Genomic DNA, 26,756 nt, shown 5'->3' on the forward strand with positions numbered 1-26,756 from the left:
TTGGCTTGATCATATAATTCTTTTAGTGTGGTTTGTTAAGAATACAGCTTTGTTATGGTGGGTTTGCAATTCACAGTCTTGCAAAGCAAAACATCACTGAGGAAGTTCGACAAAAGAGAGGTAATTTGTAAATAATGATAATAGTTTTGAGAAGAGATTGACATGCTCAACTCGGTCAGTAAGTAGGCCATGCTCGAATTGTGACCGTCGGTCGGCTGTTACGTAACCTTCGCAACAGTTTGTTTTGGGAAAAAGGTTGTTAATCCTTGTGGTAATCCTACGGCTGATGAAACAATACGGTCCCGTTTTTCTCCCCTCAAGAGTGTGGCTATATTATAAGAACTGGGCCCGGTTCCTTGTGAGATAATTGTTTTAAGTCCCTATAATTCAGGCGGCCAAAAAGCGCGAATCCGAAAGATCAACATGCAATAAATCTTTTCCAGTGCTGGATAGTTACTCCATTTGCAGCACCGAACAACAACGGCAGTGGACCATGTTCTTTTTCGGAAAATAAAATAGAGTAATTTATGCTACGTGAAACTTAATTACCTCCCCCCCCCCCCAACTGTTTCCGTCCTGCGGACGTATTTAGACGACCCAAGATACTTTACGCTACGTGCAACAGAAGCAACAACTCCCAGCATTTCGGGGCCAACAATTTTAGGAGTTGTTGCGTGCGGTGCAAACGGACGTAACGTGTAACATCCAACAATGTTGGGAGTTGTTGGCTAACAATGTTGCGTCCGTTTGCATGGGCCTTGAGTCAAATGCCTCTATTTTTGTAAGCGTTCGCAAACGTGCGACTTTTGACTTGCGAAAATGGCACTAAGCATATCTCTGCGATAGGCTTAGCTGGAAGCATCGTGAAAAATGGCCTCAAAGTCTCCGGGATTTTTCCAAAAATTCTTTCAAAATCTCCTCTTTCACCTCTAAAAATCCAACAAACTCCTAAAAATGTCTTAAACTACTGTAATATTGAAATAGACTAAGTGGTCTGTGGTGAAAAGTCAATGCTCGAGCTTGAGGAAAAAACCGCTGATTGATGCCCAAGACTTTGAAAACAAAGGCTTCAGAATCACTTGTGATGAAGTTTCAAGTTTAACGGTTTTGGTGTGCGAGAGAAACAAAAAGCCATGAAACTGAATATTCATAAAATCTCTAAAAATTCTTTCAAATTTCTGAAAATCCCGAAATCATTCAACCTGCGACGTGTTGCAGACTAGTCAACAATCGTGTTCCAGATCATTTGGAAACCATCAGTTGTTAAAGAACTCCGCTTCCGTGATATCACTTGGAAACTCATGAGAGGAGAAAAGACGGAGAGAACAGACTAAGAAAGGAAAATTCGAAGATGAAGCAATAATGGAAGAATAGCCGGAAAGGTTTGGGGAATGGGTGGGTCGAAGAAAACCACAAAGCTCTCGCAGAATAACAAACAACGGAACCCTGTTGATATCAAAGACGATTTACCAACGGGCATGACTAACACTATCAGCGGTGATCATCGCAGCGACGTGCTTTTACGAGAGCGACATCACTTGCCATATTGATATGATTTGCCCCTCGCTTTCTCTTTTCAATAGATTGGGCATATTCATAATGCATCTTAGATTGTTGCTGATTACCCAAGGCTCGCTCCACAAGACCGAGAGTACTGTAGGTGCGTGCTACCTCCGCATGATCTCTTCCAAGCCTTTTGAGGCGAATGGCTAAGGCAATTTTGAGATAATCGGAGGCTTTCTGGAGATCACCCAGACGATGCAGTACAAGGCCAGAGAAGTAGTAGTTCCGTGCTAGTAAAAGACTATACGAGCCAACATTTTTCTTTGCAATAGCTAGTGCACTATGAAGATGTTCCTTTGCCTGCTGGTGTTCGCCTAAGAGGCTCTCTAAAAGACCTAAGAAGCCGTACGTTCCTGAAACTGCTAGGTGATCAGTGCCGAATTGTTTTATTTGAATTGACAAGACACGTTCAAAATGTGTTTTTGCTTGCTGATGGTCATCCAGGCGATAGTGTAAAAGCCCCAAGGCAGAGCAAGTAGCGGCAACATCCAAGTGATAAGATCCGCATTTTTTCAGTTGAACAGACAAAGCACTTTCAAGGTAGTCTTTGGCCTGCTGAAGAGCCCCCAAAGCACTCTGAGCAAGGCCCATGCCATAGTTAGTACGCGCCGCATCTTGGTGGTCAGGTCCAAGTATTTTCAGTTGAATAGATAAGGCTTGCTGGTAGTGCTCCGTAGCTTGCATATGGTCACCCGCGGCAATTTCAGCAAGACCTAAGTCGCAATAGCTAGAGGCAACATCTAAGTGCTGAGGTCCAAGATTTTTTAGTCGAATGGATAAGGAGCGTCGAAGGTATTCCTTGGCTAGTTGATCTTTAGCTGTTGCACTTAACGCAAGACCCACTGCAGAATAAGTCCGTGCAACATCAAGGTCATTTGGACCAAGCTTTCGCCGCCTAATTGATAACGCTTGTCCAAGACTTTCCTTTGCTTGCTGAAAATTATACAACGAAATTTGTGCAAGTCCTAATCCACAGTAAGTGCATGCAACATCAAGGTTGTCAGGACCCAACATTTTCTTTCTAATTAATAAGGCACGCTCAAAATGATCTTTGGCATTTTGCCCGTCACCTAGGTGGGTTTCTAATATGCCTAGGCAATGGTAACTACGAGCAACGTGAACGTGGTCAGGACCCAACTGTTTCAGATAAATGGAAAGTCCTCTTTCTAAATGCTGTTTGGCTTGATTTTCTGCACCCAGGTTCCTGTGTACCACACCCAGAAAATGATAAGTACTCGCGACGTCAATGTGTTCAGGTCCAAGTCTTTTCAGACGAGTTGATAGGGCAAGCTCTAGGTGACTCTTAGCCTGGCAATGTTGACCCAAGGCGTTATCTACAAGCCCCAAGCAGTGATAAGTGCGAGCAACTTCGACATACTCCGGACCAAGCTTTTTCAGATATATACGTAGAGCTTGTTCAAGATGTTGCTTGCCCTGCCAGTGGTCACCAAAAGCAACGTTAATAATACCCAAGCCATGGTGCTTGCGCGCGTCATGAATATAATCAGGGGGGCGAAACAAATGTTTCAAAAAAATGGGAAAAGCATTTTCGTATTGCTGCTTGGCATGCTGATGGCAACCTAACGCTCTATAAACAAGACCCAATAGATGATAGGTACGACCGATGTCAACATGATTTGGTCCAAGTTTCTTAAGGCTAATGGATAAGGAATGCTGGAGATGCTCCTTGGCCTTCTGAAGGTCACTTGATCGGTACTTTGCAAGACCCAATAATAAATTTATTCGGGCGACTGAAATGTGCTCTGGCCCATTCCTTTTAAGATAAATGGAAAGAGACCGTTGAAGGTGCTCACTGGCTTGCTGGTGGTCCCCCAAGTTACTGTGTAGGACACCCAAACAGGAGCGAGTGCTTGCAACATGTAGATGGTCAGGCCCACTTTTCAACTGAATTGCCAAAGCACGCTCTAAATTATCTTTTGCTTGCAGCGTGTCACCTAAATAATACTGAACAACACCTAACCTGCACTTAGTACACGCGACATCTAGGTGCTGAGGTCCAAGTATTTTCAGTCGAATAGACAAGGCGCTTTCGAGGTGCTCTTTGGCTTGTTTGTGTTCACCCATCTGGCTTTCCACCACACCCAAGCAGTAGAAAGTACGACCTACTTGAGCATGGTATGAATCCAGCTTTTGCTCCAAAATTGTCAAAGCACGTTCAAAATTCTGCTTAGCCTTCCGAAGATCACCCATGTCCCTGTTTACAACGCCTAAGAAGTGGTAAGTACTCGCTACGTCGAAGTGTTCTGGCCCATGCACTTCTAAACGAGCGGTTAGGGCAAGCTCAAGATACTCCCTAGCCTGTCGATGGTCACCCAGGGCGCTTTGTAAAAGGCCTAAATAGTGATTAGTACGTGCGACGGTGACGTGCTTAGTTCCAAACTTTTTAAGGTAGAGAAATAACGCATGTTCGAGGTTCTTCCTGGCCAGTTGATAATCACCCAAGGCACTTTGTACAAGGCCTAAGCCATAGGACGCGTGTGCTACGTCAATGTGCTCAGGGTCGAACTTTTTGAGGTTCATTTCTAAGGAGCGTTCATAATACTCTTTGGCTTGAAGATAGTCACCTGACTGAATGGCAGTAATGCAAATTTGGGAGCTCTGAAGCCCTTCTTTGCAGTTCATTATAAATCTTCTCAGGACTCTGTTGCTCCGTTCACCTGCTTAAAATAATATAATTATTATAATTAAGAATAGACCTATTTAATTTGTGTGTTTCGTTCAAATTCCGCTTATTAAAGAGGCTGTGCCACGGCTAACTATTTCACTTTGTTTATAATGCGAATTAGCGGTCGTTATTCGCTACAGAACTGCAGAAATTACTCGTGAGTGACAAAAGTACAGCTTCCTACCAAACAACTATGTCTCCCAGTTATTACATCTAACGTTACAAACAACGAGAATAAACTTTGAAAAACTCATTGTAAGGCTAACAATGTTTCTGTTTCAATCTTCTTCATGTTTGCCCATCCTTCCCCCCTTTTTATTTCCTGTTATAGAGCAATGTTTTGAAATTTTTTTTTACGTTTCACCTTTTTTACGTCTTGGTGTTAGTTCCGACGGTTGAATTTTGATAACTTTCGTGACACAGCCCATTTATAACGCGCATAATAAATACGTGCTGTTAATCAAAAAAGGCCAATTTTCCGCCGGCATATCTCGTGACTTAGGGCCTGTTTACATGGAGTGGGGGACCCCGGTCTAGTGGGGTTGGTTTCTTTTGTTTTCGCGCTCTGGGGGAAACAAAACAAAAGAAACCTAGCCCACTAGACCGGGGTCCCCCACTCCATGCATGTAAACAGGGTCTTACATCGAAAAAAAAAAACCCGGATACATATACAAGCTAAAGGTGTCTTTCATTGTCTCATGGCCTAGCAAGCCAGCCCCATTTCATTCCTTTGACACAATCGGATACAATACACCAATACGAACAAAAGGTACTTAACAATTATTCCTCGAGCCCGAATGGGCTGTGAGTCAATAGCCCATGAGGCCGAAGGCCGAATGGGCTATTAACTCGGAGGCCACTCTTAGGACAAGAGGAATAATTGTTTTAGTAAAATCCATCTAGTTGGTAAAAAATATCGAGACAAAACAACTTTAGCTAGCAACTCGCGATTTAGCCGCCATTGTATTGTTTTTCACAGCCGGCACTTTTCGTTACTAGTGGGCTATAACATATAGCCTACTAGTAGCTCAACCAATCAGAACGCAGCATTGATAATAGACCACTAGTTGGATTTTACTAATTTATTTTAGTAGAATGAATAAGAAAGGAATGTGCATAGTAACCGAATTTTAAAACAAATAATGATTGTTAGCTAGCACTTGAGATGTAATGACCCCATATTGGCTCTAACGACACTCTTTAATAGGCCATTTTTGAGTTCCCCGGGCCTCTGTTGCAAAACGAGATTAACTGCTCGACCGGCTCAGCCTTTAATATGAAAATAATTTTTCATTCTCGTGAAAATAGAACTCATTTTCACAAGAAAGGTTGTGCACTTCGCCTCATTTTGAAAGTAATGGTTTTCGGAACTCGGAAGTGGCCTATTGTCAGAGATAGTAAAACCATAACATATACAGTAAAGCCCCACGATAAAGGACCTGTTTTTTAAGACCTGTTTGGATAAAATTTGCCAGTTAGTCTCTCTCTCTAGCCTAAAATTTGAAATAGGTTCTTATTATCTAAAACAAGACGCTGTGGGAGCGTATATTTTTTGGCGTCGATATACTATGCGTGTGTGAAGTTTTTTTTATGTGTATTAGGGATGTTTGAGTAGTGCAGTAGCGTTGTATATTTTAGGGTTTGGTTGAGATGCGTAAAGTGGAAGGCGTGGAGCTATATTGGACATAAATTGGTAGGATAAAGGCTGTAGTTTGTTAATCACTGAAACTGGTTTCTCGTAGAATTTAATATGAAGTAACAAAATTTTTTTTTTTTGTAAGTAAAAGTGATTTTAGGTGTTGCAGTGAGGTAGTTGTGGGAGTGCTAATTTGGTTACGAAGGGATAGTAGTTCCAGTCTGTTGAAATGAAGTGGTGGTTGTGAAAGATCTTATCAATAGTCGAAAACAAACTTGTACTTATTTTAAACGTTATTAGGCTTGGAAAGGTCAGTTAATATAGAGAAGGGGGTATGAAGATGTTGAGGGGGTGCTGAAATTTTGTGTGTGCTTGTGTGTGTTCGGGGGGCTTTGAAACATCGGTGAGGTCAAAGTGTTTGTGCACACTAGATGCCCCGATAGACTTTTCTAGCTCGTAAAATGTTTTGTAACACTTTATACGTTGTATATGCAGTTTATAACTGAATGTCATGTCAAAAAACCAGCATTAAAGTCAACCCTGGGATAAACATTCTTGGAAAGTCATAATGTTATACCAAGCTGTCACCACAAATACAACAACGAAGCGACACTGTGAAAGAAAGTTTTGTAATGTATTGTGTATTGGAAGGAGTCGTCGTAGTCATAAAGCATCTTCGGAGAATTTTTCAGAATTCGGAGAGTAATTAAGAGAAAGCACTGAATAACGAGGGATACTGATTTCCGAAAATAGGAATCGTTTTAGATCAGAACATGCTCGTTTTAGATCACACCATGCTCCACTAACCTCGGGTGGAACAGCCCGGAAACATCAATAAAAGTCAGGAAAAGAGCTGTGAAAATGTTTTCGATACAATGGAGGTGCTTCATATTACTCTAAGTGGAGTGAAGAACATCTTTCGTTTTACCGACAGTTTCGTTTTAACGCTTGAATTCTAATTCCACTACATCTCAATTCCATTCTTTGAAACTCACTCTAATCTCCTAAGAAGCTAAGTAGTGTAATCAGATAGGGTATATTTTTTTATATTTACCAGACCTCTAACCTCTCTGTCTTGAAGGCTCCTCCACTGCCCATTTAGATTCAGTTGGTTATATCGGACACCAGATCAAATGTAAGAAGACCAAAGACTGAAGAAGCAAAGGAAAGCAAAGGGTAAAGGAAGGGTATATTTGCCCACAACAAATATGAACTGTGCAGCACATTTAAATGTGCGAACTCATCGCATTATATTGATCGCTTGTGGTTTTGCGTGATGCGGAAGTAACAAAATCGAAAGTTGCCTGAGGGTTTTCTCTGCATGGCATACATAAGTGTTATTCCAGAGATATTTAAGTGACTGCATTATAGATGTGAAACATCCTTTAGGATATATCATAAGAAATCAAAGTAGATGGCAGGCTGAGACCAACAATTATAAAACAGTGTAAATGGTATTAGAATCTCTGAATAAAACATTTTTGTTCTTTCTCCTTTCAGCACGCCTTGGTTAAGTTGATCGCCCGCATGCCGAAAAGAAAGGGGAAGTAAAGGAACGAAACTGTTCGAAAAGAGCTACTGGACGTAGACCTGAATACAAGTGGGGTATATCTTCAGGCAACAGTTAACCCTCGGACGTACACGCAAAGTCATACCCCTACCGGGGTACAAGAGGGGAGGTTGATGGACAGCCCCCCCCCCCTCTCCTTGATTTTTTTTTGATATGTTGCAGTATTTCGAAACATTTTGCCTTCAGTGGAAATCCTGTACACAGGCCTGTATACAGGCTTTCTGGCGAACGATGAGGAGCGGCTGTATTCGAAGGCAAAGATAATGCGAGACAACACTCAACGTGAAATGAACAGTCATAACAGTAGGAACTCTTATTATTTATCAATCGAAATCGATATCCGGTACCCGAAGGTCTAGCCTGTTCACAGACCCTCTATTTTCTCTTCAAAGTCCGCCAAGCGCGCGTGATAAAAAATAAAACCGCGGGGGTATCGCTTCGCTCGCGCGCACGCCGATGTTTTCGAAAGGAACGAAAAGAAAAATATAACTACGTCTGTGTACTGCCTACCAAAGAGCCTTGAGATGCAACAGTGATATATAAATAAAATAAATAATAAATAAATAATAAAGTTATCATGACAAAGTAAAATATAAAAAAAAACTGTAGTGTAACTTGTATTAACTTAACATACAAAGATTTATAAACTGTGCAATCACCTGTATTTTACCAAGGCTCGTCCCACTCTAAACTGAGATCAGGCTTTGCTTTCATGTCACTTGGTAAATAGATTTCCGGCAGCAGGGCGGATCGAAAAGTTTCTCATTTGATACAGTACGTGTACGTGTTTTCAAAACAAGAAAACACCTTGATGCATGTCATTTGGAAAATTCCTCCTCTTTGTTGATTTATCCTTTGTCAGCAGGCAGCGAGAATGCAGTATCAGCACCTTGGAAAACGCTTATGGTGCAATTATGTATTCATGCGCTATTCACGTGAGCACAGACCTTGCACTTAACACCAGGGCCGTCGCGGCCACATACCATGAGAAGAGAACATCGGGAGCAGCCTTGCCTCCAACGCAGACGTTCTTAAAGGTTTCCCTAAGAAAGTCTGCGGGGGAGGCTAGATGCAGCCAGTCTAGCTGTTAATTACAGGAATGGCTCCGAGCTGGGTTTTTAAAGGAAACCGCTGACCAGAGCTACACCCTCAGGAACCGTTTTTCCACAAACATCCTCTACCACAAGTAAAGCCAACAGCCATCGCACTTCATGCATCTACCCCCATTAGCCCTCATTCACCTTCTTCCACCTTCATCTATCTCTACTAGCCTTCATTTACCTTACTTAACCTTTATCTACCTCCAATACATGTCCAATAGCCTTCATTCACCTTCGTTCCCCTTCATCTTCTCCATTAGTCTTCATTTACTTGCGTTCGCTTCATATTGCATCTACCCCCATTAACCTTCATTTACCTTCATTCACCGTCAACTACCCCAAATAGCCTTCATTCACCTTCATCCAACCTTCATCTACCTCCAGTAGCATTTAAGGCACGCCCAGTTATAAATCCTCTTCTGTTCGGTCGTGGCGTCAATATCCGGGCATTGTTTGTTCACCCAGTTAAACCCAGAAGGTGTTGCGTGTTTCGACAAAACCAGCGCCGTATTGCGATTGCCTTTCATTTCTATATTTCCTTCTGTTTAATGCAACACACGCCTTTTTTAGAAGTCTAAATTTCGGCTAAGGGTAAAGAACAGGAAGAAGATTCGGACGACGGAATTTATAGTTCGAGAATAGGCAAGTCACGTATTCCCCAACGGCCCTGGGACGAGCATGATCGCGGGGCTGGTACGGGTCAACTTCTTTGCAAAAACAAAAACAACTGGTAACATAGGAAATTTTCTGCTGAGTCGCTAGAAAACGATTAGAAATCTTAAAATAAGTTAGATTTCAAAGCTTAAACTTTACCAGTAAGTCAATGGGATATCTGTTGCAAACAACAAAATTGTAAGAAAAGCTGATGATACTACTACTACTACTACTACTACTACTACTACTACTACTACTACTACTACTACTACTACTGCTACTACTACTACTAATATAATAATAATAATAATAATAATAATAATAATAATAATAATAATAATAATAATAATAATAATAATAATAATAATAATAATTCCGTTATTTACCCTCGGTAGTATTTATAGCACTAATGCTAGTGGGGCCGAGCAAATGCCTGAAACAAATAATTCAAATTGAACTTAACAGGGTTAAGAATCCCGGGGATTTGAACTCGGGATTACCGTGAACAAATCCAGCTAGCGTTAATTAAGGGTTGGACTTGACCTCAGGGCCACCGAATTGCAAGTCCAGCGCTCTAACCACTCGGCCTCGCCAAGAAACTTTTTATCAAACGAAAAAAGGGACGAAGCCAAAAGAAGAAGTCAACTTTTTAAATTTGAAAAGGGTAAAATTTGTTAAAATAAAAATATTTTATTTCCTTTAATTATCTTTCTTTTTAGTATTTTGTTTTTACTCTAATAAGTATCTGTAAAATGGAGTTAAACTGCTCAGTATATCGTCGGTATGAAACGAGTTCTTGTCTAGTGAAATGTACGTACGTCTTTCTTTAAGTGACTGAATATTTTGATAAGTTTAAATAATCAAGAGCCGTAATGTAAGCTAGATGAAAGCTTATGTATAAATAAACTTATACCGTTTTAATCATCTTCGTTTAAACCGATTTAACTTCCTTACAGTGCGAGGAATTTATGCAAAACGTCTGCCCCGTCGGTTTATTTATTTATTTATTTTTTTCAGAAACACAAGATTTTGCATTTTAATTCGCCCCGTTAGAGAAAATGTCAACTAAAAAGAAGGTCTCAGTTTAACTTGCAGTCTTTCGACAAGTACGTACACTCCAATTAAGGTATGGCTTAAAGAAGTTTTAACCATCACTAAAAATAACATTCAAATGGCTTCAGGGTAGCCTGGGACCAGGCTCCTCAGTGGGGAAAAAAGAAAATAACGGGGACAAATAGGAAAGATATTGGCGAGCGAAGCGAGCCCAGCGGTGACTTTTTTTCCCGTTCCCAGCTTTTCGCCCTTTCCCCACTGCGGAGTCCCAGGCTAGCTTCGGGGTATTATGCACCTTGTTTAAGGATTTTGAAACCATCTTCGCATTTTCATTGATTCACTTTAATACCGACCACTATTTCGGTCAATTTCTGGTTAAGCTCGTTGTTTTCCTTAGTGATGACGAGCTGATTTTCCTTTTGCTGTGTGAAACCGATGATTTCTCAATCGTGTAAGTAAGGAGTTTGAGACCTCCAAAACCTATCAACGCCTCAAATCTGCTTTTTTTCGGCAACTCAGCAGCAGTTTTCTCATGTGTGTTAAGTTTGTCTTCTTATTGAGAAGTGACCCGCATTAGCCTCGCTTTCGTACATAAAGAGGCACTTGTCCTAGGCCGTGGGGACCAGGCTGATTTTAAGTGATATTTCATGTGCTTTACGTGACGTAATATTTCTTTAAAATGACTTCCGCTGTCAAACAGTTGCTATTCAAAATGGCGGGGTATCTTTATCGTTTTCATTCGTGAAGAAGCAAACACACACTGTCTTTTGTGTCCAGGAGGGGAAAAATGAAGGTAATTTGCACTTAATTCTATTTTGTGTTTCTGATTCAGTTAAATTTAATCAGCACAGCTTTTATGAGTGTCGTTTATCTGAGAAAAGCACCAGTTTGATAGCCGTATCCATGGTAAATAAACACATGCACGAGTGAGGTTATTTAACCGAATTAACCAGCGAGCGGTTGTTGTTTCAGTTTAGGCTCTTAGGAGTAAATTTGATCTAAAAAATAAAATGCTGTTTGCGGTAATAAAGTGTAAAACACACTGTCGCTCAAAAATTAATAGTTAATACACGAACTTAAGCCAAAAAATTCCTATTAACATTTCTACGGAGCTGCAACTAATACCTGTCAGACTCCGATTTGTAACTTACAAAGAACATTGCAGCTGAGATCGGATTTGTGTAAATAACTGACTTAAAAGATAAAAAATTTTACCCTTTTAAATTTACGTTCTTGCAACAATATTAATAATGATATAGCTGTTGGAGAGCAATAATGATTATGATCTTTCTCTACAGTGTGCATGTTTACATGTGGGAATGCACAATGTGCAATCCAGTGAGAGAGTGAGCCATGCGAGGCAGATATAAGAGCGGTCACCTTGCATTGTGGTCAGCAGATAATTGCAGTATAGACCTTGTCACAGTTTTCGATGCCATCTTGATGAGTAGGCAAATGCGTGAAAAATTGCAGTGTTTGTATGAGAATCTAATGTCGAATAATTTCCGTAAAACGGCTGTTCTGAAAAAAAACATCAGTTGTAAACTAAAGCTACAAAGCAAAGGATTGTCCTAAAAAATTTGGGGGGCATACCTGTGCTTAAATTTCTCCAGAGGCTTGCTTTAGATTTTCCGTATGTTTGTCTTTAATTTTCCCGAGACTTTCTTACAGACAAATGTAAAGAAAATTTTAAAAAGTGGTTCTAGGTCTTCTAGTGCATGTAACGCCCTCAAATTTTTTCAGGAGAATCCTTAGTGAAGCTTAAGTTTACAAATCATATTTTTTTCAGAACAGCCATTCTACGGAAATTATTCGATATTAGATTCTCATACAAACACTGTAATTTCTCATGTGTTTGCCTACTTGTCATGATGGCGTCGAAAACTGTGACAAGGTCTACTTTCCCAAAGTAAATATGGTATTTTACAAGGAAGAAGTGAGGGCGGCAGAAGAAATATTAAATTCGACAATTGAAAAAAATAATATCATGGCTTTTTGTTTTTCTTGCACATCGTAATTGTCCTGTGGTACTGAAATTGCAAAACGCAAGTGGGAGTCACTGCAACCGTGTATTCTTAACTGACAACAAAGCGTGCTAGATGATCGATCTGGTTTATAATAGGTTACCTTGTTTTTGCCGGGCGAGGACATCAGAAGATTATAGAAGTTATGATGCTGATGAAAATTCCTGGATAATGTGTCACTGAAATTTTTCGGAAGCAAGCCTATTCAAGAGAGCTTTATAAAGATGGTTGTTGAGCTTTCTACATCCTGAATAAACAGATTCACACTTCATAACAACAACAGTAAAGAGATAACATTTCACTTTGTTTTAAATTTATTACGATCAGTCAGCACCTTGAATTCAATATTAAAATTTAAAACGATCCAAATTTATAAACAAATTACAACTATTGCCTACTCTGTACTGTGATGTGACCTTAACTTTCCTTAGGTTTGCATCAAAGCACTGCTGTACTCCATAGCTTTGGCGGCTCTCATCAACTATACGCAGCTATATGTTGCATATTCCAAACTCTGTAGAGGAAAATTGTTTAAAAGAAAAAGCAAACCATAAACTATGTCTGGAAAGCGACATAAAACCAATAAATTTGCAAATTTCCAAACTATAATAGTGAGAAACAGTCCTGCCTTCAACCACCATGTTTTTGTTCCTTCCTAAAACCGTTGATCTTTGGTTTATGATGTGATGCCCATGATCAGTACTCAAATCCGCTGGCAAGACCTTTTATAATCACTTTGCAAGTTGTGAGAACATCATTTGGATTTCATTTACTAGATTGTATGGAAAGTAGCTGCCCCCCCTCCCCCCCTCCCTGCACAAACCACTTTCGATACAAGTTTATTCAATCCAGTTGTAAATAGTTTCACGTACATGTACTTCGGGCTTAAAGAACAAAGAATATTCGCCCCGCAAAAACTTTAAGTGATCAAAATTTTTGTGCAATTTTACTGCTTGAGCTCATATTGAATAGACTTTTATCAAAACAATTTTGTATTGAAACAACTGGTTTTTTCAAAAGACTTTGCAGTTCATAAAGGGTTCTCTATTGACTCTTGGAACAAAGATGAATTTGTTATTGAACTTAGCTCCTTTGTATACTTTTGTGTCCAAGAAAGTGATCTCTGTTTCTGACATCTCAGCCAACAATACTTAAATTTTAAAGTACAGTGAAAGCTATTTGAGTTCATTTTCTTTTTTAGCCCCTGTTGATTAGGTTTGTGTTGCAAACCAAAATATTGTCAAATATAATTCACCTTTTAATTTTTCCTTTCTTTAATTTTGCTCTCACTCCTCTTTCCATAAGGATCGGTTTGCCATTTTTTTAAAATCTGGTATTCATGATTTTAGTCATCCAGGTCTACTCAAGGTCTGTTTGACTTCACCATTTTGTTGCTGTGGTTTTGCCTCTATAAGTGCTGCTCCTTCAAACCCATCTATTCCATCCAGATTTGAGTCCCATAAAGAGAACATGTCATCAGTATACCTTGTCTATGCCTTACACGTTTTGTTCATGAATCATGCTCTTGCATGCCTTGTTCATGAGTCTCGTATGCCTCTCATGTTGGCGTCGCATACCTCACTCATCTGCCTCACTTGCCTCGCTGGCTCACTGGCTCAGATATCGTATATGTTGTGGTTCAGTTTTATTCTCAGTTGAATTTTCTTTTTTTTTGGGTTACCCATGTTTTTATCTGGCTATGTTACACTGACGACTCCATTCCCCTCATACATAAAAGCTTTCTTAAGTGTTGAAAGTCAATCAATAGCAACATGTAAAACCAGAGGCAATGATATTATATCAAAAGAACATTAGGCATAGAAATAGTGCTGTCTGATGGCTGGTCACATTAATTATTTATCCTTTTAGCGAGTATTTAGTGTTCCTGAGAAGGTAACTGGTGGTGGCACAATAACCTACAATTGGCAGCAGAAACTGGGAAACTACTTGGCTGTAACTGGGTAAGCTGTAGAATATACAACTGTATGTACATTGAAAGTGATCACTGGGTAATAATTATAAATCATAGAAGAAGGTTTAAAGGGCTCAACTGCAAAACATAAGAAATTCAAAAAACATTTTGCCCTGTAGCTTAGCTTTTTTCGTCAAAGTTTGAGGTTATGTTAGACAAATCAGCACGTACAAAGTAGGGGGCTGTTTGTCTGCTCGGAGCATCTGACTTGATTTATTTTCGCTCCACAAACTATCAGAAGAGAACTTCTGGTGTTGTAAAACAACAAATAATAATAATTTTGAAAAGGAAATGTGCAGTTTCTGAGGAAGAAATATTCCTGAAAGTGGAGAAAAATATCTTGCATATTGGCACATACAAATGAAGCCAATAGCTATTGAGTCAATAGCTATTGACTCAGAGCCCATTCAAGCTCGAGGAATAATTGTCAAATACACTGTAAGTTAATTGTTCATATACATTACAGTTGAACTCTCCATATAAGTGACCGCCTGAAAATGGAAAGATTTAGTGGTCATTCACAGTAGGCGGTTGCTTACAAGAATCAAACCCCAGGTGAAATCTTGTGAGAGGTTTTCTGGACATATCTACGATATGTGCAGTTCCCATGTTGTCACTTAAAGTTTCATGGAACAGTAGTAAACATGGTGAACAGAGGTTCAAAACTTGGGAAATTGTAAAAGTGTCCCCTACAAAACTTTCTCTGGAGGGCTCTGAATGGAGTAATTTTGGTATTTTTGTTTGGTATTCACATCTACTACAGGCCGTTGCTTCCAATTGGTGGTCGCACATGCTGAGAATTCAACTGTATTGAATTTCTGATATGCTAAATCTAAGTGAAAGGAACTTAAACTAAAGTCATTTCCACAACTTTTAAAGCTAGACTTCCTTCTAGGTATTCTGTCTTTGCCTCTGTTCAAAATGTAACTTGCCAACATCTGCTGCGCATTCTAGGCACCACTTTCTAATTTTTTTTTGCTTCATACACCTGACAAGCGTGCTCGGAATTTATTGAGTTCTTTGTTACCAGCGGTTTATTGAATAATTGTATACTGGATTCTGATATCTTTACTTACTACACCAGTAAGTCAAGTACTGTAAGCCATGTTTCCCTTAAGTCACAACTTGTTTTTATTTTATCAGTGGTCTGTATTATGTTCTGTGCCCTGTGATTACTGTGAAACATAAAATGCGACTGACATGAAACGTGTCTAACAAAGCGAATACAGCCATGCATGCACCAATCTGCACCAAGTTGCACCAAACTGCACCAAGTTGCACCAACTGCACCAACTTCCACCAATCTGCACGAAGTTACACTAACTTGCACCAACTTGCACCAAGTTGCACCAAGTTGCACCAAACTGAACCAAGTTGCACCAAGCTGCACCAAACTGCACCAATCTGCATCAAGTTGCACCAAACTGCATTAAAGTGCACCAATCTGCACCTAGTTGCACCAAACTGCGCCAAGTTTCACCAAACTGCACCAAGTTGCACCAACCTGCACAAAGTTGCACCAAGATGCACCAAACTGCACCAGTCTGCACCAACTTGCACCAAGTGACACCAAACTGCACCAATTTGCACCAATCTGCACCAACTTGCACCAATCACACCAAGTTCCACCAACCTTGACCAAGTTGCACCAAACTGCATTAAGGTGCACCAATCTGCACCTAGTTGCACCAAACTGCGCCAAGCTGAACCAACTTGCAGCAAGTTGCACCAAACTGCACCAAGTTGCACCAATCTGCACCAACTTGCACCAATTACACCAAGTTGCACCAAACTGCACCAAGTTGCACCAATCTGCACTATCTTGCACCAAGTTGCACCAAACGTCACCAAGTTGCACCAACTTGCACCAATTACACCAAGTTGCACCAAACTGCACCAACTTGCACCAAACAGCACCAATATGCACCAAGTTGCACCAACTGCGCCAAGTTGCACCAAACTGCACCAAGTTGCACCAACCTGCACAAAGTTGCACCAAGTTGCACCAAACTGCATCAACTTGCACCAAGTTGCACCAAGTTGCACCAAGTGACACCAAACTGCACCAAGTTGCACCAGTCTGCACCAACTTGCACCAATTACACCAAGTTCCACCAACTTGCACCAAGTTGCACCAACTTGCAGCAAGTTGCACCAAACTGCACCAAGTTGCACCAAACTGCACCAAGTTGCACCAATCTGCATCAAGTTGCACCAATCTGCACCAAGTTGCACCAAACTGCACCAAGTTGCACCAATCTGCACCAACTTACATCAAATTGCACCAACCTGCACCAAGTTGCACCAAGTTACACCAAACTGCACCAAGTTGCACCAATCTGCACCAATATGCACCAAACGTCACCAAGTTGCACCATTCTGCACCAACTTGACCAATTACACCAAGTTGCACCAATCTGCACTATCTTGCACCAAGTTGCACCAAACTGCACCAAGTTGTATCAACTTTCACCAGACTGCACCAGGTTGCACCAAACCGCACAAATCTGCACCAAGTTGCACCAAACTGCACCAAGCTGCATCAAGTCGCACCAATCTACGCCAAGTTGCACCAAACTGCACCAAGTGGCACCAAACTGCACCAACGTCAACCAAACTGCACCAAGTTGTACCAAACTGCACCAACTTCCACCAAGTTGCACCAAACTGCACCAACTTGCACCAAACAGCACCAATATGCACCAAGTTGCACCAACTGCGCCAAGTTGCACCAAACTGCACCAAGTTGCACCAACCTGCACAAAGTTGCACCAAGTTGCACCAAACTGCACCAAGTTGCATCAAACTGCACCAAGTTGCACAAATCTGCACCAAGTTGCACCAATCCGCACCAATCCTCACCAAGTTCCACTAACTTGCACCAAGTTGCACCACACTACACCAAGTTGCACCAATCTGCTCCAACTTGCACCAAGTTGCACCAAACTGCACCATGTTGCATTAATCTTCACCATCTTGCACCAAGTGGCACCAAACTGCACCAAGTTGCACCAAATTGCACCAAGTTGCACCAATCTCTACCAACTTGCACTAACTTGCACCAAGTTGCACCAAACTGCTTCAAGTTGCACCAAACTGCACTAAACTGCACCAAGTTGCAATAAACTACACCAAGTTGCACCAATCTGCACCAAGTTGCACCAAACTACACCAAGTTGCACCAAGTTGCACCAAACTGCACCAAGTTACAACAATCTGCACCAAGTTGCACCAAACTGCACTAAGTCTCACCAAACTGCATTAAGTAGCACCAAACTGCACCAAGTTTCACCACGTTGCACCAAACTGCACCACATTGCACCAATCTGCGCGAAGTAGCACTAAAGTGCACCAAGTTGCACCAAACTGCATCAAGTTGCTCCAATCTGCACCAAGTTGCACCAACTTGCACTAAGTTGCACCAAACTGCAGCAACTTGCACCAAGTTGCACCAAACTGCACCAAGTTGCACCAATCTGCATCAAGTTGCACCAGTCTGCACCAAGTTTCACCAGTCTGCACCAAGTTTCACCAAACTGCACCAAGTTGCAGCAATTTGCACCAAGTTCCATCAAACTGCACCAAGTTGCACCAATCTGCACCAAGTTCTATCAAACTGCACCAAGTTGCACCAAACCGCACTAAGTTGAACCAATTTGCAAGACGTTGCACCAACTTGCACCAAGTTACACCAAACTGCACTAAGTTGCACGAAGTTGCACCAAACTGCACCAAGTTGCACCAATCTGCACCAACTTGCACCAAAGTGCACCAAGTTGCACCAATCTGCACCAAGCTGTACCAAATTGCATCAAACTGCACCAAGTTACACCACACTGCACCAATCTTCACCAACCCACACCAACATAAAGATTGGCGTAGTTTGGTGGAGATTGGTTAAGTTTGCTGCAGGTTGTTGCAGGTTGGTGCAACTTGGTTTATAAAAACTGAATGAAACAGTTTTAGCTAGCGAATTGTGCAAAATTTTAATTGCTGAGCGAGTACAAGGACAAAATAATACTGTATATAATGTGCTTGATCTTGACCATAGATTTACAATGTCGGAAATTATAATATATGTTAAACCACCACATAAAATATCTTAAACTCCACTTAGCTTCACATGTACTTATTTGGAGCTAACTGGGTGTTATAAATATTATTGTATCTATTTGTAGGACAAATACCAGATCTGTTGTCATCTATGATCGACATGGAGAACAAAGAGATGTAATTAATCTGCAAGGGTAAGTTCCTTCTAGGCATGCTTAGTAGGAGCCATGTTAGAACCTATTGCACTGTGTTCTAAACGCTGGTCAGTTTGAGAGTTGTCATGGTTGGCTGGCAACACCGCTTGGCTTGGAAAGGAACAGGCCATTTTAATGATGACATCGGTTAATTGCATTTATTGACTGTACAGTATACAGCTACCAGAATTAATGTGGTTTCTTGGCTTTTTATCAATTAAATCTACCAATCCAACTGAGATTTATCAAACAAAGCTCTGATTTGCACTTGGAAACAACAAACTGAAGGATTCTGGTAGTTGTAGTGAATGTCCTGTCTGCTAGCCACCCCACATTAACATTGGTGGCCTGAGGAAACAGCTGACATTTGGCTACGCTACTACTGGTTTCCCCGCCAAATGATGTCTCCGAAACGAGTGCAGAAATTCCATACCCAGATCTGGGTAGTGCTTCTGATTAGTCGTGAAACGTGGGAAATTTGATTCAACCAATCAGAAGCACTACCCAGATCTGGGTAGTGACGCGTCATCAGTATGGAATTTCTGCGCTCGTTTCTCAGACGTCATTTGGCGAGAAAACCAGTGGTAGCGTCGCAAAGTGTCGGCTGTTTTCTCAGGCTATAACATTGACAATAAAGCTCCCTACATGAAAACTTCCTGTCGACCCTGAGTTTGAAGACCTTCTACAGTATAGACTAATTTATTGGTGGTTATGGTCAACTTCTCTTACAAGACAGATAATAAATTACTTTCACTCTCCATCTCCTCTATCAGGAAGTCAGTTTTACAGCCGTTTTAGCGCAAGAGTCACCTTAAATAGCCCGAAAACGTGTCAACAATAATAAACTCCCTCGATAATCGATTTAACATGCACAATCGATAATCATAAATTGCTCGAGGTTTTGAGTCAATAATCGACTATGACCGAGGATCGGTACATCACTAGTCACAGGTATATGTTGATCCTTACTCACTTATTGCAGACAATGTACTGGAATGGGTTGGGACAAAGATGGTGACACTCTGGCAATCATCCAAGATAAAAATGGTCAGTACTCGCTCTCTTTTCAGTGTGCAGAGCTTATATTCTTTTTGCATAAACTTTCCCCATCACTGTTGTAATCAACTCTTCTCTATTTTACTTCATTTTTGTTGGTCACAAGTATGTGAAGTGTACGTGTAGTACGTGCTTTTACACAAACATATATAGGCTTTAAGTATACTTACAATGTACATATACAACTGTATATTTCCATTGCCACTTAATGGTCTTAATGCGTTGGCACTTGTTATGTTTTCTTTCCTCTATTAAATTACTTGCAAGATGGTACTAAATGTATTGTGAAAAGTTTATTATTATTCCAGAATTTTTCATCAAGCCTTATAGTTGATATGCTGTTTGAAGTTTTGAAATTATGAAGTGTTAGTTATTTTGCACTTGGTTTCATTGTACACTTTGTGTCACATCCTCGGTGACCCAGGGGCAGATAGTGGGGGCGAGGGAAAGTCTAAACGGGGGGAAAAATATGGTACGAAGAAAAGTAAAGAACGGCGAGAAGAGCCCCTGGGGACAATGTGTTACCAGACCAGTTCCAAACGGTAGCCGCCGTTCTGCGTTCTGATTGGGCAGAAAAACACAACAGTTTTCTGGCACCAATCAGAAGTCAGAACGGCGGCGACCGTTTGGAACTGGTCTGGTAAGACATTGTCCCCAGGGGCTCTTCTCGCCGTTCTTTACTTTTCTTCGTGCCACATTTTCCGCCCGTTTAGACTTTTCCTCGCCCCCACTATCTGCCCCTGGGTCTCCGAGGATGTTTGTGTCACGGACCACTGCAAAAGTTTTCATTCAGGGTCTATTTTAAATTTGATGTATTGCCTTCAGGCATAGTATACTTATGGGATGCCAATTCGAACAAGACATCGCAGTTGGAAAGTGGCCTAAGGTACATGTGCAATCCTTGTTTAGTTGTATTGTCTAAAAATTCATGCATACTTATTTTTAATTGTGATTTCTCAAGAATGTTTTAATTTCTGTTATATGACTTTTCATTTCTCAAGCAAACTTTTTTATGTCCAAAATTTGTTTTTTTGTGGCAAAATTAAATTACATTAAATTGTTTATCCTAGTGGGGCATTTGCTTTAGTTTACATCATGTTTGATTTCCAAAATGGAACTAGCTTGCTGGTAGGCTCTCCGTGGCGCTCTGGCGATGGGGCGAAAAAGGAACCCGCCACCAGAAAGCTCTTGGAAGCTTGCTAGCAGGCTAAAATGGAACAATCAATTCCAGTGGTCATTGGTTATTTTAGGCAGCGTGGTCATGGTTGTTATGTCCCAAGGACAGTGCATACTTTCAATCTTGTTTTGCCCTGTTTGCGACGATAAAGGCCATAGAAGTGTGTCCTAACGTCGATAAAAGCCTCTTCATCATGGTCATTTTCAAGCGAACCTTGTAGAAACAGATAAGCTCACTTGGCCCTAATTGTTTGGTTTCTTTCACGTTTTTATTCTGATCATGTTGCGGTAGCATAGTTTGATCGAAATACGAATTTATATTCCTCATTAGTATATACACACTCAGTGATCTTGGTAATTCAAGCAATCTGATTGGTTAGCTATCTCGGACTATGACGTTATATTCACCGCGCTAGGCGGTTAATATAAAGCCGAACAAAATCGCTGTCGTGAACTGGGTGTTTTGCCAAAGTTTTATAGTAAAGCATTTTTGAAAATACACGAATATCCAAGTGCTGATGACTTTGAAGGCAAGAAAAGACTTCATGGTGTTTAAACAGCATGATTTATTGTGAAGTGGTTTAATGTAGCCGACTTTTTCTACGCTCGAAGCTATGTTTACCACTACAGAGGAAAACGAGGTTGCTTTGTCACTGTTTTGTGATTTCTGGATTTTCTCGCAAGACCAATTTTGCCTATAAATAGGAGTTAATTTATGGAGAAAAGAGGAAGGCAAATTTTTTCGAAAACTGTACGTGCCAGCAAGTTAACAAGGCAAAGAACATTGGAGATAAACAACGCTCACCTTGATCGTAGCCGCTGTTGACAGCATTTGCAAGAAACGACAAAGAAATCTTTCTCATTCACGGTGAGTTGACAGAAACAAATAAAGCTCTACTTTTCTTCTCAGAGTTGGGTATTAATTTAAATTTTCGGCGTTTTCTTTTAAACAGTTGATGCTAAAGCTTGCAAAACTCGATACAAAAAGATTAAAACTATCATTTGCCATGTTTGAAGATACTGTAAAGAGGTAACTTTTGCGCATCCACTGCTTACGGCTTCGTGTTCACGCATGAATTCACCCGTCAATCAAACTAATCGCTTTTTAATGGTTTCCTTTCCGATTCGGTTGAGATCACTTCTCGTGAATATACTAAAACAATTATTCACCTCAGGCGAAGTTAATATTGTTAAATAATCCCCTCGACTTCGTCTCGGGGATTATTCAACAATATTAACTTGGCCTTCGGCGAATAATTGTTAAATATAATAAACATTTTTTTCAACAAAATATTCTAGTCCCTCTCCCCCTCAATGGCATCATTACACCTCTACCTCCCACGGTCACTCTCTTAAATGACCACCTTCTCTGTTCACAAGGTGACCGTTGGAGACAGGTTTAAAAGTATTCATTTTAACGTCTTTTATCCAGGGAAGGGCTATCATTTGTATTATGGTCAAGAGTTGGACCTCAACTAGCTATAGGTGAGTTGTACAAGTCAGTATACAACTTAAGTAAGCGTGGTAGTCATCCAAAGAAGTCTCGGAAACAAATAACAATGGCCAGGGCAAGGTTGGACATTAAAAAGTTTCGGAAGAAAGTTTCCAACGGTCGTGCAAAAATTTACAGCAGACTATACTAAACTGCGCCAAACTCAACCAAACTACACCAAACTGCACCAAACAGCGCAACAAACTGTACCAAACTGCACCAGCCTACATCTAACTGCACCAACCTAAACCAAACTGCACAATCTACATCAAACTGCACCAATCTGCACCAAACTGCATCATCCTATACTATCCTGTACCAAACTGCACCAATCTTTACCAATCTGCAGCAAACTGCACCAATCTGCACTAAACCTGCACCAATCTGCGCCAACCTGCACAGAACTGCACTAACTTACACCAACCTGCATCAAACTGCACCAACCTGCACCTGCACCAAACTGAACCAAGCTGCTTCTGCACCAACCTGTTCCAGCATGCACCAAACTTGCATCAAACTGCATCAAATTGCACTAAACTGCAGCAACCTGCACCAATCTGCATCAAACTGCACGTACTTGCACTAACCTGCACCAAACCGAACCTATCTTTAACAACATGTACCAAACTTTACCAACTAAAACAACCTGCACCAAACGTGATCAAATTGCACCAGTCTGCACGAACTTGCATCAAACTGCGGCAACCTGCACCAAACTGCCCCAACTTGCATCTACCTGGACCAAACTGCACTATCTGGTACCACCCTGCATCAAACTGCACTAAAATGCAACAATCTGCACCAAACTGCACCAAGCTACACCAAACTGCATCAAACTGCACCAACCTACTCCACACAGCATCAAAGTGCACTAAACTACACCAACTTGCACGAAGCTACACGAACTATACTAAATTAGACCAACTTCATGAGCAAGCCAAATACTCGAAACTACACCAACTGCACCATCGATATTAAACTACATCAACAACTCCAAACTACACAAACTACGCCACAGTACACCACCTTTACCAACACACCCAACTACACCGGACTACAACAATGTACACCAAACTACAAAAAATACACCTTACTGCAAAACTACATACTCCAAACGACACCATTTTACTTGCCAAATTACGTCAACTACCTTAAACTGGGCCCAATTACACCATTACACCAAAGTTCAGCAACTATGCTAACTACAATAAACTACACCAACTACACCAACACACCAAACCACATCAACTACACCAACACACCTAACTACAGCAACTACAGTAACTAAACCAAACAACCTTAAACTACAACAATGTGCACCAACAGCACCAAACTACACCACTTGATAAGAACTACATCAAACTAGACAAGAACCACAGAAAACTGCACCAATTACACGAAGTACATCAGCTACACCAGTCTACATCAACTACACTTACTATACTGTAGAATAATATAGTTTTTTAACTGAACTTGTATTGTTTTATATTCATGGCGGTTATCATGAATCTTTTTCAAAATACTGTGAAAAACGTAAAGAGCACGAAAGTAAAGAGTAGGATATTCAAGGCAAGAGCAAAAACGTGGACCAAACTTATGTGAAGAGAAGGTCGTTGTTTCAGGGAACATCGGGGAATGTCTTTTGTTGTTGTTGTTCTTGTTGATCTCGAAGGTGGTAACCCAGAGCAATAATTTGACAGATCAGCTGTTAAGAGAAAATTTGTTTTTTAATTCTTGGTTTAGCAAACTGTTGTCAATACCTCCATATTCACCCTGCAAAATCCTCATGGGTATAAACTGTGTTGTTACTACATTTAACTCACTAAAAGCAGTGATCCCTGAAAGCGGACAAGTCTAAAATAAATTGGCGTCATTTATTTCAATCTTCTCATTATTCGGTGTTTACGTTCTTGTAATAATAGAGTTGTAACAGCTGCTGTATGTAACTGAGGAATGAGCACAATTTTTTTCACAAACAGTTAACTCTACATTGTGTACTGTTCACATTCATATAGGAACTGTTAAAGGAAATTTGCTGATGTACAACCATCAAACATCCAGGTACTGAAATTGAATAGTGTTTTGGCTTGGTGTCTAAGAATGTAAAATTGTTCTAAGTATGCAATGTCTTTAATGCAATAGCTGTGCAATCCAATCCTATCTGTCTAATTTTGAGCTTCAAGAGAAACTTAATAAGGGATTGCTGGCAAAGTAGTTGTACTAAAATCAAGTACTCTTGTTTAAAATGACTTCAGTTCCAGAGCCCGGCTCCTTGAAAGATGGTTAAGTTTAACCCAAGATTAAGCCAACTTTTCAGCACGGTTTTCTTGTCTACGAACATTTAACTCAAGCGAAAAAAAATACTGTTGAGTCTTTACTCCAAGATACAGTTATGATAACGCTAAATGTTGCTCTAAGCAATGCACAGGGAGGTAAATACAACAAGTGGAACAAAATTTTAATCCTGGGTTAGTGCTTATCGGCCTTTCAGGAACCAGGCCCAGACGTTTAACCTTTTTAAGCTTAATTTAACCTTGCTATCTGCGGATAAAAGGGTCACTGTATTGCGCCATTCAAATTAGGGTTCTTTGGAGGCAATGTACATTTATAGCCTTCCAGTTGTTCTTGTCACTACGGAAATGACTGGTGTATTTACGTATTTATTATTTCTTAGGAAAGTGCCTATTCTAGGAAAGCACACCAAAAAAATAGTCTGTGGAGCATGGAACTCTGAGGTATAGTCCTGTTATAGCTCCATGCTACCTTAAGAAATAATCCGTATATTTTTCCTTTAATTGATAACAAGGATTTTATATTAATGAAGGCGTAAAATTTTTGAAACATGACATGTTTTGTCGTAAAGGTGCAGCCCAAAAAGCCCCTTAGATTCTTTATTCTAAAGTTACAACCAAAACAAAAAAAGGTGTTGGTGCTGTAGTCTTTCTTTTCGCTTTTGGAAAGAGGTGACTTAGACCCTGTTTACGTGGAGTGGGGGACCCCGGTCTAGTGGGATAACTTTGTATTGTTTTGTGTCCCCCAAGAGCGTGAAAACAAAAGAAACCAACCCCACTAGACCGGGGTCCCCCACTCCATGTAAACAGGCCCTAAAAGCAAAAATTTTAGATCATACCTTATTGAACTCATCCGCGTTCATAGCCTTTTGTTCTGGCAATGACAATTGTTTTATGTTTCTTACAAGGCAAAGTCAATTCCAAGTCTTCTTATTGAATTTTCCTTTCATTTAATCACGTTGTTTGTTTATTTCACAAAATTATAGAAGCTAATAAATATGTATTTTATTTTTGTGCTGTTTGGTTAAATTATGTTTTTTTTCACGTCAGAATTTATTAGCTCTGGGTGGTGAAGACAAATGTATCACTGTCAGCAATGTTGATGGAGATACAATCAGACAGGTGAGAGTTACTCCCTAGGGTTACACTATAACTGTAGGCGTTTGATGCCAGTTATCTAAACTTAGGATGTATTTCAAAATGGTATAGTGTTACTGAAAATTATCTATGATTATCCCCTTCTCTCAGTAGAGTAAAAAAAACACCCAAAAACGAGTACAAATATCTCACGGTATTTGTACTCCAGAAGACCGGTTTTACCGGTTTTCTACAAACGTCGCACACGGCAGAAAATGCATCGTTTCCCGAAATTTTAAGCTTGAATAAAACCGTGCTTGTGGAATAAAGTTGCCTCAACAGTGTAATGTCGACATTTATTAGAAATAGTCAGAACATACAAACACTATATAAGTTCAAAATACAACAGAGAAAATCAAAACAGACTTGAACGTGTGCATGAGATGCATGGTGACGGCGACAATCCGTAACACAAAGGACGTTGATTAAATACAATCCCCGCCGACGAGCTTAACAGGATTTACTTCTAGTCCTTTCTTTTTAAATGTGAGGAAACTCGATATGGAGGACCCTAGACACTCTCTAATGACTTAACGTTCGTACTAATCCCGGCGAAGATGAGGTTTCAAGTCCATTGTTTACGAGTAGCTCTTTAAACCTCCTTCAATTCGTGGAAGATTTTTCGTCTTTCCATCGCAATGTGCTCCGCTCAGTTTACCTTCTTGCAGTCGTAAGAACCGAAGCGCCGAAGAAAACCCGAGAAATCCGACAAAATTTGATTTGCTGAGTAAACTAGTTTGACAAGTTTTCATTTTAGACCAATCAGCAACAACGTTGCTTAAAGCGCGCGAAAAGTGGACTTGCAAAGGAGTCACGTTAATCTGTCGAGCATTCTCGTTTTACGTATTTACTGAGTTGGAATTTGAAACATCCCGAGTTGAATAATGAATCTCTAATCGGACTGTTTAGTGTGTAGTATCGTAGGATATTTTTACTCGTCTCTTGTATTTTGACTCGCCTTACGGACTCACCAAAATACGGCGTGACTCGTAAAAATATCCCACGATACTACACATTAAACCGTCCATTACAAGTGTGATATTGTTGATACTACAAGTGTGGTTGATTGAAAGTATTGAGGGGTGAGTCAAATATCAAT

General features: G+C 40.4%; 1 protein-coding gene across 1 annotated transcript in view; it reads left to right on the plus strand.

Annotated features, from left to right (window-relative positions):
- Positions 1-10,953: 10,953 nt before the first annotated feature.
- Positions 10,954-26,756, plus strand: part of LOC140947514 (WD repeat-containing protein 19-like) — a 52,738-nt gene continuing 36,935 nt past the window's right edge. The window contains exons 1-9 of the mRNA XM_073396634.1: positions 10,954-11,055; positions 14,156-14,247; positions 18,437-18,505; positions 19,488-19,552; positions 20,387-20,447; positions 22,170-22,222; positions 24,245-24,290; positions 24,904-24,964; positions 25,571-25,642. Coding sequence (XP_073252735.1) covers positions 11,050-11,055; positions 14,156-14,247; positions 18,437-18,505; positions 19,488-19,552; positions 20,387-20,447; positions 22,170-22,222; positions 24,245-24,290; positions 24,904-24,964; positions 25,571-25,642 — 525 coding nt within the window. The 5' untranslated portion in view covers positions 10,954-11,049. The remainder of the gene's footprint in view (positions 11,056-14,155; positions 14,248-18,436; positions 18,506-19,487; positions 19,553-20,386; positions 20,448-22,169; positions 22,223-24,244; positions 24,291-24,903; positions 24,965-25,570; positions 25,643-26,756) is intronic.

Source organism: Porites lutea, chromosome 9, assembly GCF_958299795.1.
Source record: "Porites lutea chromosome 9, jaPorLute2.1, whole genome shotgun sequence".
NCBI classification, from domain to species: Eukaryota; Metazoa; Cnidaria; class Anthozoa; order Scleractinia; family Poritidae; genus Porites; species Porites lutea.